This window comes from Schistocerca cancellata, chromosome 8 (genome assembly GCF_023864275.1).
Source record: "Schistocerca cancellata isolate TAMUIC-IGC-003103 chromosome 8, iqSchCanc2.1, whole genome shotgun sequence".
Lineage (NCBI taxonomy): Eukaryota > Metazoa > Arthropoda > Insecta > Orthoptera > Acrididae > Schistocerca > Schistocerca cancellata.
Window position 1 is genome coordinate 63,537,764 of NC_064633.1, and position 15,367 is coordinate 63,553,130.

At 40.0% G+C, this 15,367-nt stretch overlaps 1 protein-coding gene across 1 annotated transcript in view; it reads right to left on the minus strand.

Annotated features, from left to right (window-relative positions):
• Positions 1–13,478: 13,478 nt before the first annotated feature.
• The window catches only part of LOC126095242 (myrosinase 1-like), a 79,295-nt gene continuing 77,406 nt past the window's right edge, over positions 13,479–15,367 (minus strand). The window contains exon 11 of the mRNA XM_049909994.1: positions 13,479–13,697. Within this exon, the coding sequence (XP_049765951.1) occupies positions 13,556–13,697 (142 nt within the window). The 3' untranslated portion in view covers positions 13,479–13,555. The remainder of the gene's footprint in view (positions 13,698–15,367) is intronic.

The window sequence follows — 15,367 nt, forward strand, 5'->3', positions numbered from 1 at the left end:
CCAAACTACAGTAGATAAGGGTGCTACAGTCCAAAGAAGATCCGCATCCCTCAGGGTGCATTCATGTCTGTCACCCAAACATATCTTTATTCTAGTTATTTTGTACCATCCAACAGAGAAAAACTACAAACTATAATAGATCCACTGATGTCAACCAGTGGAGAACTTGAAAATATATTACTGAGTCCCTCTCTTCTGATATATCGAAAACAAATACCGTCTGTGTGCTGACATTGAGCATATATGGCGATCCTATTAAATATGTAGTTATTGCTCCACTGCAGTAGGTGGACAGTGATCGAAGTCGCTTGCACAGACCAGTGTAGAGTTTCGTCACTTGTACTGTAGGAGGACCATATTCCACTGACTGTCAATTGCAACAGAGATTACATGTGTTGTTCTTTCATAAACAGTTTGATACGTTGTTTTTTCTGCTGTAACAGTTCCGAGCAGTGTATGACTGGAGCTTTGTACAGCACCATATATTTTCTTTTTCTGCCACGGCTTCAAGGTCTGCGTCAGGTACTAAACTGACATTAACGCATTTCAATCTATTGGCTCTCACAGAAAGCTGAGCATCAGATGGTGTAAACTATGCTGCTCCCACAATACACAGTATGGTTGAAATAAAAGACAGGCGGTGTTTCTTATTGACAAAAATGCGGATGGCATCACAACATATGGAAACTGGAAGAGTTTGTTGCATTATGGAGCGTTTCCAAAAAGCTGCCCGAAGGTGATGACCTCTTCATTTAATCTCTCTCTCACAGTGATGGGATAGTAGATGTCTAGGTGTTCCATTTTGAAGAGACAAAGAACACTGATTCCTTATATTGCAGCCACTTCCACTATCACTATTTCAGTGCTGACCAACCCCAGAAGGTCTTGCTCCTGCCAAGACTCTCTATCTCAAACGAGTGGTATCAGGCAATCATTATCTGGTAATCAACAGCGTACAAATGGATCGATGGGATGGAGAAGATGCTGTCGATTTTGCACAATGCACTGTAATAAGCACCAAAGTTGATAGTGTGATCAATTTTAGCTATTTTACCAGCTTTTCTGTAGTTTCAACACCGACCAACGACACAACAGTGTGGCTCCCAATTTCTGAATATCATTTATCCACCCATCCACTACTTTGCATGTATCATATAATAGATTGCGAACATAGATAGATGATTGTGCAGTACGTACATTCATGGTTAATTCTAGAATATATACACCAAAGTATACCAGATAGCATCATATTCCGATACAGTTAGGTTATCTACATATTTCTAGCACTTCTATCATAATGCGTAATTTACAATTACGATTGTCCATCTTTCCCTATGTGGATGGACTCACAGAGCATTCTCGCATTCCTATGATAAAGTTGGAAATCGGAAGATCTTCTGACTTTGGACCGACCCTCCCTACAACACTGTCAGTGATTTAAGTTACAGCTGACCAGAAGAAGGAAGCTACCATATCCACTACATTCCACATCTCATGAAGGAACAGAGCAAGCCGAGTCCATTACTGCTGTACACCAAAGACTGTTCTGCACTAGTCTTACTCACGGCACCCATCCAAGTGCACAAGATCTCTCCCGACACACTATAACGTTTCCTGGTAAAACATGCTTTATAGCTATGCAGTTACAATTTTATTTATATATATGCATTGATTACGTCTGTGGACTGTGAATAATAATAGAATAGAGACAATTATGTTATATTTTGTATCTGTAAAGGATTCTGTAGTGGATTTGTGAAATAATATCTGTGTCGGCGAGTTCTGAAACCGCAACAGAAAAGAATTAATAAAGAAAAACTCAAAGATTTCATGACAATCAGCCATTGCATAAATAGTAGTGTAAGAATAATAATGTAGTTGTCGTCTTCTTGGGGTTTAACGCATAGGTAGCTTTCATTTGTCTGGATTGTAAGCAGGATGCCATTAGGCGCTGATTATAAAGAAAGGTGTGTGAACTTGTTATTATTCGAGTTTTAAATATAGTTATTTAATGAGAATTCGTATGGTATTATTAGAAAGCTTGCCTGGTATTTTACCCATTTGTTTAAGACATTTTCAGCTTTTTAAGAAGTGTTCGTGGTGCAGAGCTGCGACACGGCGGAACGAGCCGCCGCCGCGGCAGATTCAAATCTGATAATAAGTGCAATCATACCGCGATAAGCGGTCAGGTAAAAAGTGAATTTACTATTGTTTCTTACAGCAGTTCGAGATCGGAGTACAAAGTAGCAGATTTTACGTTGAGTTTCACAGGCGGGCGCGGGCTGCTAATATTGTAAGGAAATCTTGCTATTAAAAATTATGGACTGGTAAAAGTTATAGAAAAATCATTTTCTGCTTAGCAATGATAGTCTCATGCTCTAGTGTTAGCCGTGGCACTGATTAATAATTAATGTTGACGAAAAATCCACTGCAAGGTTTGAGGTTCTTTAAGCATTGAGTACGGTAACTTCATTATTTTTGATAATAGAAATAATTCCAGAACATTTTTACGATAGTTGCAGCAGAGATGGATATGTTGTGCATTCTATTGAGTTACAGTAACAAAACTGTTCATTTAATAAGGAGCCAGCTGCAGTATAATAATAATTAATCTTATTTGTTCGCAACACACAATTAACCAAAATAAACCAGTGTACCAGAAAAAATTAAAGTGCGAAAACACACATGTTGAGGATGTTGGCACCCCTTATCGGTGTGTTGTAGATATGAGAGTGTTGTGATGAAAAACAGACAGTTAAGAAAAAATCTGTGGTTTAATCATGGTGAAGCTCCAGATGGAGGGAGTTTGAACCATTTTACGTAAATCAACTGCGCTGTCAATTGTAAAGTATTGTTCTAGCGTCTGGGGTCAGTACCAAGACGATACTGCAAAGAGAGAAACGAGCATAGAAGATAAACACACGCACTCCTAAGGCTACATCTTTCTGCACTTAAACATACTATAACTTCGAAGTCATGTGCTTTTCGAAATATTAGTCATATGGAGTGCAACGCTCTCAATACTCTAATGCAGGACATGTATGTCCAACATCTGACATACACCAATCCTTCAAGTTTTATGTCCCACTCAATACAGTGACAAATTTGAAGATGGCAAAACTTTCTTCTAGATCAAAGAAAAACATCTTTGTGATACATGGACAATATAGCTTTCCAGAGGAGTATGGCACCCACTGTTCACATCCTATCATGGTTCAGAAATTATACTATGCTCACGTCAGTTCTATAAAATGATTGTCAGCAATGGACAATGCCTCTTACAAGGAAACAGACAAAGACATAGCAGCAGTGTCTGACATGTGAAATTACATGCCATGCAGCTCTAACTCCAGGAAGAGAACATAGTCTGTTTCACATACACAACATCTGTCAAGCAAATGTATACACATGGATTGCAGTACCTGACATACACCTGCCACTAACTTAGCATCACTGTAGATATGAAACTGAAAACTCGATTTATGTCCCAGATGCGCCAAAGGAATCGAGTACATTGCATATATCTATGTTCATCTATAGGAGGGCGCTGAAACAGGTGTTCCATTGATGGACATATTTCATCACACGTGCTTTGGAAGTCTTCTGCTGACTGTGATATGGAGAGGTTTACTGGTAATGATCTCAGATAGATGGTGCCCTAAGTCACACACAGAACAGGCAGTTGTCTTCAAGTTGAACACAGACTATATCGCACAACGGATACACCCTGCTAGAACAATGGGAAAAAATGCTTAAACACATGATAAATGACCTGCAGCAACATCTCCCTATCTCTATAATGCATCATCAGTCTAACATTAAATCATATCTTGTTACAACCCCATCTCAACTGATTACTCCATCCATTTGCTATCATCCTTTAACGCAGATACAAGTCAATTTAGAGGCAGATGGTTCTCTTTGTTAAGAAAGCAGCAAAGACAGCAATCAACACTATTACCTCCATAGACATACAGCAGAATGTTGTTAAAAAAACCATACAGCAACTGTTCTGTAACGTATTTGTTAGCTGACACCGGATGGTTGAGATTGGTGGAGAGTACAGTGAAGCACATAGTAAATACTTTTTGTTAGTATTTAAAACACCTAAACAGTCCTGCACAGGGTCAAACACGCGATCAATTCTGTAGTTGCATATTGCAGTTCCACAGCTGGTAATGCAACACTCTTTAGCTAAGGACATTTAATAAAAATCTATAAGGTAGTTGCCGATAACTTTGGGCCGGCCGGAGTGGCCGAGCGGTTCTAGGCCCTACAGTCTGGAACCGAGCGACCGCTACGGTCGCAGGTTCGAATCCTGCCTCGGGCATGGATGTGTGTGATGTCCTTAGGCTAGTTAGGTTTAAGTAGTTCTAAGTTCTAGGGGATTGATGAGCTCAGAAGTTAAGTCCCATAGTGCTCAGAGCCATTTGAACCATTTGATAACTTTGGTTTCACACCTGGGCTTATCATACGACATATATAAATTTATTACTTTACATTTGATGGTCATCCATGTTAAACATTCTATTCCAGCTGTCGCTGTCGACGAAAAATATCTGTTTCCATGTCAACTTTTTTTCATATTGGTCTTGCTGCCACATACTCATCCTCATGTACAAGAATTTTCTTGTGACAAGCACAAGACACTTCAGTCCCTCTCAGTTCCCCCGTATTTTGGCATATTTTCTCTCAGTTTATGTGTATTTTCCGCCGATTTTCGCAATTTTATCGTTTTATGTCACTTCTGCCCAAGCGATCATGACATCACTTCTCGCCATGTATTCTAAAATTGTTTGTTAATGTAGTACAACTGTCATCATCTAGCGCAAATACACGGTTTTCTGGTCGGACAGTGTAGTATAGCACTGTAGGGTAAATCTTGGTAATTTCGTGAAGATTTCTGTATTAAGTAAATTTAAATTACATAAAAAATATTTTGAGAGCCTGCTAAATTACATATGTAAGCCTGTCCTTCAATGCATTACTTAATATTCACAATGTTATGATTAGTTGATTCTACATTCTCTCCCTTATGATTTCATTAACTGAGAATTTTGTAGGTTATTTCGTGATACCCCTTGGTAAGTTCGTGACATTACTTGGGTAATTTCGTGATAATGTATTAATTAAATAATGAAAGCATTGTATTTCTATAAAAGATTTTATTTTGACATTTTACGACATTGAGGCTTATTTATGATAATAATTATAAAGTACTGACGAGTTAACGAGCAAAAACAGTGAATTGAGTTTACTGATTAAATGGAAGCCTCATTTCATTCTTCACCAGAAAGGTTTTGACACTTGTTACACATAAAAACGTCCTCACTCTCTTCAAAAGTATGTTGACACTTCGAATGGTACCACATTAAAAGAAAACTACACTGAATCCATAGCGCCACTGATTTTTTCCTCACGTCTTCTAAATAACTGTGGCCACAGGATCCACATTTATTGTCATCCTTCGCCCTCTTCTTTGTCACTCCAGAGGTGCTGGGTGGTGGATTTAATGTATCTTCCTCTCGTGACCTATCTATAAATCAATCAATTTCATTAAAATAAATAAATAGTAACTCAAAGGAACAATTATCAACCCTGTTAGTGAAGAACGTGAGATTGTATTTTAGAAAATGCATAGGCCTACCTCTGGTTCTTTTGGGAGTTGCTTCTTGAATTGGAGTCAGACATTTGGCCTTGCTACCTGTCTTTCTCCTCCACTTGCATTTGTTTCCATCATCTGTTAAGACAGGCAGAGCAAGAAGTTCATTCGCCTCTGAATGACTTTCTGAATCATCTAATGCTGGTTCCCGATTGTCTTCTGCAGGCTGGTCAGTCAGCTTTGATGTTGCTATTGCCTCATCAGTCACAGCGGCAGGATAAAGTGGATATATCCCAGTCTTCCTAAAAGCTGATATGATGGTCTCAGGACTGAAAGAACTGTAGTAACAGGTTTCAACAATTTGTGGAAATCAGATCTGTTGGGTCTGAGGCCTAGATTCTTGACCACGTAGCTATTTAAAGATTTTCCCCATGATCTTTTAAGTTGACTATATACCCCTACATCCAGTGGTTGCAGAATGTGAGTAGTGTAAGAAGGAACTGTCAGAAGAAAGATCTGGTTCTTCTTGGCCGGATCAATGACCTCCTCTGGAATATGGGATCCGTGGGAATCCATTATTAAAATTATAGGTCTTGCAGGAGGTATACATTGTATTAAGTTATTGAACCATTCCAGAAAAAGTTCTCCATTTATCCACCCTTTTGGTGATATTTTCACAATGGAGCCAGGAATTACGTCTTTCAGAAGATCTTTTGACATTCGAACATTCTTAAATATCACCATAAGTAGCATCCAGTGGCCACTAGCATTGACACAGGCAAGCAATGTGTGATTGTCACCTCGATCAGCAAACGTTCTGCTATATACATACTTTTTGACAGTTGCTGTAACGATCTTGGACGCTTTCACCGCATATGAGAGCCCTGTCTCATCGCAATTCCATACTAGATCTGGACGAGCTTGAACTCCTAGATCTGTGACTAATACTTCTAATTTTTGATAAAAGTCAGTAATTATTGACTTATTTCCCAATGATGACCTATAAGCACTATATTTTCAGGCACTCTTAAGATAAGCCCATAACGTATTTGAAAATCTTTCCGATACCAGTGCCCTGCAGCTTGTTCTTCTTCATTGAATGGATGTTTCCTACCAGTCGCTGTAGCTAGCTTATATGGCAGTTTTCGAATCTGAATTACAGTCAGTCCGAATCCTAATTCCTGCTTGGAAAGTATGTAATTGCACATTCTTTGTTCCATTTGTACAGGTAAAGCAAACGGTTTCCCTAATTTAGGTAGACCTACACATTCAGCTTCAGTCCTGCTAAGAAAGTCTTTCAGGGTAGACCATGGCACTTCACATTACTTTGATGCCTTGTAAATTGAGTACTTCTCCTCTTTTACCGTCCTTGCTGCTGTAATAATATTTTGGTTGGCATATTTGCGATATTTTGGAGGCATATAAAATGCAGAAGAAAAAAAACTGGTTAAGTTCGTGATAGCTTGGTTAATTTGTGATATGTAAATTTAATATATTATCTGGTTTAAAATGAAGTGCTTTATCTATACCACGGGCATGCTACAACAAATAATTAAATATCCGCTTTTAAATACGTTTATTAGCCAGTATTTGCGAAGACTGTCTGGGGTGGCGTAAGATGGCAGTTAAAATGTTAAGATTTTTACTAGCGCAGCTAAGGCTGTCACGTCTAAACTAACGAACGCAAAAACACAAACCTTAATCAGAAAAAATTATTTATATCACATAAACAACTGTGCAAAATCAAAAAATGTTATCTTGTTAATATGAGGAGTAATCAGCACTTTGAAAACACGTGCGATTCGGCAGCGCGAAAGCGAAAGACAACTAACCCCAACGGAAGAAAACAATTCACTGTGGTGGCAAGGCCGCGTGGCTTGAAATGCCTCTACCGGTATGGGACATGGGCTGTTATCTGTGGGTCAGCGACTGCTTTTCTAGCGTGGTTGATAAATCCGTGAAGAGGAATCGACAATGTATCACGAAATAAGCAATGCCACGAACTTACCAAGGTTTACCCTACTTGAATGCATCCAGTCACTTCCAATCGCATATTCTACAGTTGCAGTGCATTTGCTCTGTTTTCTGTATGTGTGTTGCAAATGGCTCGGGGAGGAAGTGAGCACAGCTTCTCGTCTGCTGCCAGCTCCATGTGGCGTGATCGGTGTGAAAGAAAGTGGTGAGGGTGGAGAAAGGCTGGGTTTTTCCCACATGACAGAAAGTTTACTTTTGTTTGGAGGGATTAGCACAAGCCCGAGCACTCTGCTACTTGCAGCATCTCTGGCCCTGGCGGCTGTGGAGCGGCCCAGCAACTGACACATGTTGCAACCTGGCAGAAGCCGAGACATATTGCCAGATATATTTTGTGCGATCTGTGACAGTATAATTATGTGTTTCGGAATAAAAAATGTGCTACAATTCCACACACTACTTTGCATCCCATAAATTGTTTAACCTGTATTCCACACACTGCAGTTGATTTTCTGCCAATCAAACACTATTTCCAGTACCCCCCAAGCAAAACTGAAGGATATCGATTAAATTAATTAGTCAATCAATTTGATAGAGTGGGAGGTTGGCTGTTTGACCAACCTGAAGCAACTCGTGAATATCAAAATTGGGAAAGTAGTCTGTTTCCTGCAACACGGATGAGGGGAGGCATATTATTCAGCACCCCAGTATTTACCCCAGAGACATTTAATCTCCCTTCTGGGATAGGACAATTTTGCAGGTCTGGAATCCTTAATAGCTGGGTGGCATTGGGAATGGTGGGTTGTCAGCTGGTGGCGGTACAGCCCTGACATGCGAGCAGAGGTTTGAGCCCCGGTGACAGCTGTTCACGTGCAATCCATGGATGGAGAAGAGAGGGAAACATCATGCTGCTGCCATAGACCAACAGATCTCAGCAGGATTCAGGATTAGATTGGGTGTAGTATACCAGTATTCTAAGTAACTTACTTCCACCAGGATTACAAGACAACCTAGGACTGAGTGCAAATAGTGTAGGATCTCTTCAGCTATTTGATGATGGTTACTACCCATTTTGGTATCAGATGATGTGTTTACATAGCCTGTGGGAAGCTTCCATGGTTGTCACAGAAGTGTTTGTAACAGTTGCCTGGCGAGTGTAATCCGATTGCAGGAAGCAAAATTACTCACTATGCGAAGGGTGTCTCATCATCAAATTAATTAATTAGCCTATCAATTTAATATCAATGTCGTCGCACTGACTGGGTGAATCAAGCCCAGGGTGTCAAACAGACATTCTAAATAAATATGACCCTGGCCCTGCAAGACAGCTAATTTCAGGTGCAGTTCATAACAAAAATGCTGCAGTCACGTACCTAGAATGCATGAATTAATAAAAGTGAAAGTTTGCGGTCTATTCTAGAAAGACAAAACAGCTATTCTCTTTTTTATTCCACATATAATTTATCAACTGTTGCTTTCAGGGGTCAAGTGCTAAACAACAATCATGTTCAATTGCTTTTGACACTCAATAACAAAATATTTAATTCTTGGACATATTGAAATGACGATTATTAAAATCGTTTTCTTTACACATGAAAATTTCATATCACAGGAAAGAATAATTATTAAATCCTCATCCGCTCATTTAAATCTACATTGTCGTAGCTGGTCAGTGCCCTGAATTGGTGGAGAATAAATTTACCTTTTTGAACCAATGAAAAAACTCTCATGTACTCAATGTGAGGGTATGTTAGTATCCTAGCTTTCGATATTCTATGGTCAAAGCGTACGCAAGTTGCAGTGAGCAAAATTTAGTCTCAACTTTTACTTTGGCCTAATGCGTGATGGTACTTTATCAAGCAGCATCTGCAATGGCGTTGTCTCCATGCTGGATCTGAAACATTGATTCCTCGTTAATTCTATACTCTGGCCTTGACTGAGTTCACTCTGTCACAACTTTCTTGCATATCATAGAACGTTAATCTCTCCTTAGTCGAAATAATGGCTACTGCACACGCGCTATGGGCTGGAGCAACGTGCACAATTTCTTTGCCTGAAAAAATTCCCGCAGGAATAATTAACTACCGCTTTACAATCTGTTGCCACGATATGTGAAGCATATCATCCTCACTTCACAGAAAGCAAACTCTCAATGCCTTCGCTTATTTCCACACACTTGTGTGGCCCGCTGCGAGACAGAGACAGAGATAGAAATTTTAGGTCTCAAAATGCTTTTATATGATGGGGATCTCCCCACCATGTCGCGTCTGCATCGCCAAGTATGGCTGCAGCCAATCACCGTCTCGCTAGATGTGAATACATTTTTATTTTTGTAGCTGGGTCGCAGCCTAGCTCTAGAGTCAGTGACGTGCAGACACTTACCCTCAGTCCCGGCCTTATTTACGTTAAACGGAATAATGTATTGTTCTGGCCTTATTCCTTTCTGCACTGAAGCTCACCATTCACTTGCTAAATGGGAGTTTTACGAAATCATTAGCCACCTGCTCGGTTCGCTCCAAAATGCATTTCACTTTAACTTGTTTGTTCATGCCAGTCCATATATTGGTAGATATTGTTTGTTAGTTTTCGTACATGAGATTAACTGCAATTGCGTTTTGTTGATATAGTATAATTATTATTTTCTGAGGATCTCATATTGTATTGTCCTGTCATTATGGATGAAGCTCATGTAAGGTCTGTAAAATCCGGATGCCTTACACTTTAAGAGAGTTCAAAAATGAGGAGGCATCCTGTGACAAAGGTAGAATGTGCTCTTAGCACTCCATCATGAGCCAAAAATGGGTGTAATATTCTAGCCCTGTGATGCAGGATGTGGCAGATAAGGTCATATTTTCCTACCCAATGAGAATTTTCACAACAGGTAACGATACTTACGTGACATGTAAACATGTGTATGATCCAATTTCTTTTATCTTCGAAAATAACTCGTATAAACGGGACGAATTTGCATTTCATGTGAGAAGTTTGAGGTGTACTGACAAAACAACATCGGTGTTTCGGATATTTTTTTAAACTTAGGAGTCTATATTAGGTATGGGGCTGCAGTTAGCCCGAGTCAGGCTGCATTGTGCTGTTGATGGCAGCAGGAGTGCTCAGGTGGCAGGAAGTAGAGGGTTAAGGCCCGTCCACACGCGACGATCTGTCTGCGCAAATGTCTGCGCACATCACATCTGCGCAGACAGATCGTTGCGTCTGGACAGAAGATTTGCACCGACCTGAGGTGTGTGCAAACCTGGAAGTTGGAGTTGGAGGTTTGAGCGAAACCTCTCAAATCTGTGGGTTCAAACCACATCTGCGCAGACAAGTTGGAGCGTGTGGACAGGAGATCGCCGCAAATCTGGCACGAAACAGCTGTTTACTCAGTCTAGTGTTTGTATTTGTGCGTACAGGGCATTAAAATGGCTGATACTCGTCAGTGTTCTCGAGAGTTTGTAAGTGAATTCATTGAAATATATAGAAACCACCCATGTTTGTGGAAGATTAAAAGTAAAGAATATAGTGACCGAGACAAAAAGACAGCAGCATACAATGCTCTAATTGAAAAATTGCGGGCAGTTGACGCCTCGGCAAACAGAGAAACGGTAATAAAAAAAAAAATCGTTGCGAACTGGCGAAATTATTTGCGGATGGATGTCTAAACTTATAATTATCTCTTAAAGCTTGTAACCCCTCATATTATGAGAAAAAATACTTGTATGAGAAGGGCAATGTCTCCTCATGAACGGCTGGCGGTAACATTAAGATTCCTAGCAACAGGAAGGAGCCACAAGGATTTAGAATTTTCAACTGCAATATCGAAACAAGCGTTGAGTAAAATAATACCCAACACATGTGAAGCTATTTACGCTGTCCTGAATGATGAGTTCATGAAAGCAAGCTAAGTAAATTAAGTCTGTCAGCGAACTGTTTACCGAAAAGAGTTATCCAAAGTTCAGAAATCTACAAGATCTGGTCTAAGAGTAGATCGCGTATACCAGCCAACGTTATGGTATTTTGATCTGCTTGGCTTTCTTAGTGATCAAGAAACGCCAAGACCAAGCAGGAGTACAATTGAAGATTAAATTGGAGTGTCAATGAGCCAGGAAATGGAACACGAGGTAATGTAAACCAAAACGGGTTCGCCCTGCAACTCTCGCAGTAAATGTACGTGAGAAAACTCCTTTCGCTTTAGCAACCACTGTCTACACCATTTTGACCGCCTTCTCTGTTTCCTGCGGTTGGTCTGAATATTTTTTGCAACACAAGTTGCGAACACAGACCACAACAGAACTTCCTCCATTTCTATATTTCAAAATAACTGAATTAAATTTTTGACGTTTACGGGGAGCGTAGTCGCTTGCCACGGGTTTTTCTTTTCTACACCGACAGATGGCGGGCGAGTAGTAGATTGGGGTTTGTGTCGTGTGAACACACCACATTTGCAGCGATCTTTTGCATGTACAGACATCTGCGCCAATGTCTGCGCAGACAGATCGTTGCGTGTGGACCGGGCTTTAGCTCGGCCTGTGGTGGGCGGCAGCTCACCAGCTGGCTGGCTCTTTGGGTACACGAAACACCCGGTAGATGGTGCTGGACTAGTCTGGAGGTGACAGGTCAGTTTTCTTTTTCATCTTGAGACACAAAGTTCAGGTAACATAATGGTCGCTACATTCATAAAAAATATTGTATAATATATTTCCCATTTTTCTGTTGGATAGGACGCAGTTTGCAATTTATAACTAAGTATAAGTATGTTTCATTCTGAAATGATGTTGCTGCAGGAGTCCTGTATGTAGAGCAGGCTGTTACAGGCACACTGGGACAGTGGGTCGCTGTTCTAATATTATTATTACCCATCCTAAAGTTCCTCCCAGCATCAGCTATTCACTTGTAGATCGTCAGGAAGCTACTTTCCTGTACTTCAGTCATAGCTTGCTGTCCTGTCATTATTTTCTATATGGGGCTATTGGCTAGACTGACTGGAGCAACTCTCAAATGCTAGACTAAGAGCAAAAAATTGACTCCACATCCACCAGTTACTGAAGAAACTGGATGCAGCTACTGTCTCATGCTAGATCAATTACAACTCAATTTGTTTAAATAAACGGTATATTGCACTGTGGTTAAAATAGAGTTATGACAGTCCTATCCAGCAGGCCATCACAGACTGAGTCCTTTTCCCACCAATTTACAGATGGGAGAGGATGGGGAATGGGAGTGGATGTGGCAAACAGTGCCATCTGGTGTTGGTGTTACAAACTGGGTCAGTTGGTCTCTGAACTGCATGGTGAACACACAAAATTTGATATTCCCGCTAGTAAATTTAAATTTTCCGCCATTTGTTCTCAGGCCATTATCTTGGACATTTCATGGGAGGGGAGGGGGAGGAGTGGGGACTGAGAGTTCGCTGAGGGTGACTCATGTGCTGGCTAGGGCACACCCATGATGTCATCAGGGGTGGGGTAATTAATTGACCAATTAATTAATTTATATAATTAATTTGATATTAAAGTGTGTCAGAATCCACTTTGACCCACTACTGTCGTAGTCTTCACCATGATCACAACTTTCTTACTGTGAGCAAATGAACTAGGTTCCTGCTACTGACTTGCTGTCTTTCAAAGTAGAATGTTATCCAGATTTGAAGTAAATAATGGTATCTTCCCATTGGTAATTTGATTACTGAAACATTTTATAAGTTGAGGGTAAATATCGTGATAACCATATTAAAAGTTAACGTTTCTGGTGTGCAATCCATAGAACACACATGAGTGTAAGCAACTGCAAACTCTGGACAATTTGTACCAAGGGGCTCTGTCATTCTGACCACGAAAGCACTGAAAATGAGTTAGAACAATATGTTATCTGCTGATAGTTTAATAAAGACACACAAAATATACAGGTTTTTAAAAGAATTTATTACAGTGTTAAGCAATACAGAGTACAAAATTGACAGTATAAACATGGACCAGTTTATGAACATCATGTTGTTCGAGTGCTGTTGAAATACTCCAAGGGCACAGTCCTGGTGCTATAAATGTTGCCCATGAACTCTGACGATGCCTTCGGGCTTCTGGGTAGGTTTGGATCGTCAGTGTCCACTTTAAAAACTCCCCACCTTGGCCTGGAAGCAAACAAAATTACTCATGCTGACGTCATACAAACATAGAGTGAACTTTGGAGGCAGAGAAAAATAACACAGTGGACAATTATCAATACAAACAATATAGGTTATATACTCTTAAAGTAATATAGTAAAGTTGGTGATATTTCTGAGTCCAGTGTTCCAGCACTGGTGACTTCGACAGCAGATATTCATCGGATTTTTTCAGGTTTTTTTTTCAATATTTTGGCTTATGTAATTTATACAAGGTGGTTCGGTAATTATTGCAAAGCAGAAAGTACTTGTTAACGAAATATGGAATTCAAATGTTAGAGAACAGTTTTAATGTTACGAAATGGATTCCTAAATTGTGAATCTTGTGTGCATCTTAATGACACATGAAAATTTGTGCCAGAGCTGGACTCGAACTCGGATTTCCTACCAAACACAAGAGGTCGCCTTAATAACTTTGAGTATCCATGCATGCTCCCAAGACAGACACAAACCATTATATGTCATATTGTCCGTATTACCTACACTCGCACTCTGTGATTCCTGCACAAGAAGAGAGAAATTTTAGTATGCCTTTGGAGACGAAATGGGAGATACGATACTGCGTGAAGAGTTTGACAGAGCACTGAAAGACCTGAGTCGAAACAAGGCCCCCGGAGTAGACAACATTCCATTGGAACTACTGATGGCCTTGGGAGAGCCAGTCCTGACAAAACTCTACCATCTGGTGAGCAAGATGTATGAAACAGGCGAAATACCCTCAGACTTCAAGAAGAATATAATAATTCCAATCCCAAAGAAAGCAGGTGTTGACAGATGTGAAAATTACCGAACAATCAGTTTAATAAGCCACAGCTGCAAAATACTAACACGAATTCTTTACAGACGAATGGAAAAACTGGTAGAAGCCGACCTCGGGGAAGATCAGTTTGGATTCCGTAGAAATGTTGGAACACGTGAGGCAATACTGACCTTACGACTTATCTTAGAAGAAAGATTAAGGAAAGGCAAACGTACGTTTCTAGCATTTGTAGACTTAGAGAAAGCTTTTGACAATGTTAACTGGAATACTCTCTTTCAAATTCTAAAGGCGGCAGGGGTAAAATACAGGGAGCGAAAGGCTATTTACAATTTGTACAGAAACCAGATGGCAGTTATAAGAGTCGAGGGATATGAAAGGGAAGCAGTGGTTGGGAAGGGAATAAGACAGGGTTGTAGCCTCTCCCCGATGTTATTCAATCTGTATATTGAGCAAGCAGTAAAGGAAACAAAAGAAAAATTCGGAGTAGGGATTAAAATCCATGGAGAAGAATTAAAAACGTTGAGGTTCGCCGATGACATTGTAATTCTGTCAGAGACAGCAAAGGACTTGGAAGAGCAGTTGAATGGAATGGATGGTGTCTTGAAGGGAGGATATAAGATGAACATCAACAAAAGCAAAACGAGGATAATGGAATGTAGTCGAATTAAGTCGGGTGATGTTGAGGGTATTAGATTAGGAAATGAGACACTTAAAGTAGTAAAGGAGTTTTGCTATTTGGGGAGCAAAATAACTGATGATGGTCGAAGTAGAGAGGATATAAAATGTAGACTGGCAATGGCAAGGAAAGCGTTTCTGAAGAAGAGAAATTTGTTAACATCGAGTATAGATTTAAGTGTCAGGAAGTCATTTCTGAAAG